At 33.8% G+C, this 2,397-nt stretch overlaps 1 protein-coding gene across 1 annotated transcript; it reads right to left on the bottom strand.

Moving 5' to 3' along the window:
• Window positions 1-1,464: 1,464 nt before the first annotated feature.
• On the bottom strand, window positions 1,465-2,397 carry LOC311598278 (olfactory receptor 8B3-like; the record flags this gene model as incomplete). Its single annotated transcript, XM_084783308.1, has 1 exon — window positions 1,465-2,397. The coding sequence occupies one exon, from the start codon at window positions 2,395-2,397 to the stop codon at window positions 1,465-1,467; it is 933 nt and encodes a 310-aa protein (XP_084639434.1).

Here is a 2,397-nt window from a genome sequence, read left to right on the forward strand (position 1 = left end):
CCACATAGCCATGGTGCACCTGAACTCACATAACAATACACTTGAACAAAGAAACATTTTAAAATGAAAGTGATAAACAAGGAATAAACACCAAAGAATATTTTCCAATATTTATACATATATTTTATATCTTAACACATGGAAATACACATAAAAATTAGTTGTTAAGAAAAAATAAGCAGGACATGCTAATTATACAATCTGTGAACAATGTGGGATTTACAAAGCTTTAGATAATATTCAATGTATTAAGTTAAAAGCCATTCACTCATGATCTATCACAAGCCACAAAACACATGAACACAGGCTTCACATTAAGTTCTCTTTAAGGAATTTGAGTTGGAATAACCTTAATAGGAAAGGATATAAAATAAGATGTGTAGTGTGTAGAATCTATGACACAAGATAGAACAGACAATACAAGTAAACATTCTCAGGAGTCTTATGCTTTTTTCCCCTCATAGGCATCAAAGAGTTGTGTGTCTAGGTATGAATTTCATTGTTTTGTTACAATTAAATCCTATTAATTGCAAAAAACAAAAGAAAAGAAAAGAAAAGAAAAAATAAGCAGGTTAATATTGGTTTCAAATGGAAAAATTATGATCTTTCTATAGTGTATGTTAAAGACTTGATAATGTCAGAAAACTACCATAATACACCAATATTTTTATGCTCAATTTCAAAATGTCAAAAATGTAATGAAGCTTAGAAAGATGAAATAACAGAATATTTATTTTTCTTTACAATGTTTGAATTGCACATTGATAACTTTAGACTTATTTATTTAGAGATAGTTATTTTTTCCCCATTTCTCAAAAGTATAGTAGTTAAACCTCTTATTTCATGAAAGACACCATCATCATTTAGGTTATTCCCTAAAAACTTTTTAAAATTTTAAATATCTCATTTTAGTCAGCCTACAATTCCTGAAAAAAAATCAGACTTACCACATTAACTAAGAGAGCTCTTTGCTGAAAAATATTAAATTCATCATGCTTGGATTTATGAGTGGGCAACCTCAATTTTCTGTTAAATTTCCTATTTATGATTTTCAAAGGCAATATCCTCCAACAAATAAAGGAATGAGAAGAAGAAAAGCATACTGTAACCACATGTTTCTGAGGGCCAGTGCCAGCTGAGACCCTCCATTTTCTTGACTCATTTTGTGACAAGGTCATTATCAGACATTTATCTTTCTTCACAGGAAGAAAAGTAAAAATGATGATATTTTTTAAATCCATAAATTTATCTTCTACAGTTCTTAATATACATGTGAGAGAAAAAGAAAAATAATTATTGCAATGGTAAATATTTGTAAAATGTAGACATATGTCATTGAAAGAAGATTCCTATTTTCTTCACTCTACTAACAAAAAATTGGATATGAATACAGCCAAATAAATAGAACTAATGAAGCTGTCTCTCCAAGTCTATTAAACACATGAGAAAGGACATGCTGCACAATCAACACTTTCTCTTATTCAGGGTCTTCATCAAGGCAACTTTAACATCTTTGTTCCTCAAGCTGTAGATTAAGGGATTCATCAGAGGAACTGTATTGGTATAAAAGACAGAGGATATTTTACCTTCATTCATTGACTTGGAAGAAGCTGGTTTGAGGTACATAAATGCACCAGATCCAAAGAATAGAGAAACAGCAATTATGTGGGAACTGCAGGTGCTGAAGGCCTTGGACCTGCCTTCCTTAGAGCTGATGTGAAAAATGCTTGAGAGGATGAAGGCATAGGAGATAAATATAGTGATGCTGGGAACAATGATGTTGATGCCTATAACAACAAAAACCTCCAGCTCATTGACATAGGTGCTGGTGCAGGAGAGCTGAAGCAGAGGGGGGATGTCACAGAAGTAGTGGTTGATGGTGTTTGCATCACAGAAGGTCAGTCTCAGCATGCATCCTGTGTGAGCCATGGCACCAGAAAATGCCATGAAGTACGAGCCAAGCATAAGGTTCAAACATAGTTTAGGAGACATGACACTATTATACAAGAGTGGATTACAGATGGCCACATAGCGATCATAGGCCATTGAGGTCAACAAATAACACTCAGAAATACAGAAAAAACTGAAAAAGAAAAGCTGGGTCATGCATCCTCTATAGGAAATAATGTTCTTCTCTGATACAAAGCTCATCAACATTTTGGGGGAGAACACAGAAGAATAACAGAGGTCAATAAAGGACAAGTTAAAGAGGAAAAAATACATTGGGGTGTGAAGGTGAGAATTCTGTCCAATTAAGATAATCAAACACAGATTTCCCAACACAGTGACCACATACATCACTAGAAACAGGAAGAAGAGGGGGCACTGGAGATCAGGATCTTCTGTTAATCCTACCAGAATGAATTCATTTACTGAAGAGCCATTTTCAGGACCCAT

This window comes from Acomys minous (assembly GCF_964271855.1).
Source record: "Acomys minous genome assembly, chromosome: 5".
Lineage (NCBI taxonomy): Eukaryota > Metazoa > Chordata > Mammalia > Rodentia > Muridae > Acomys > Acomys minous.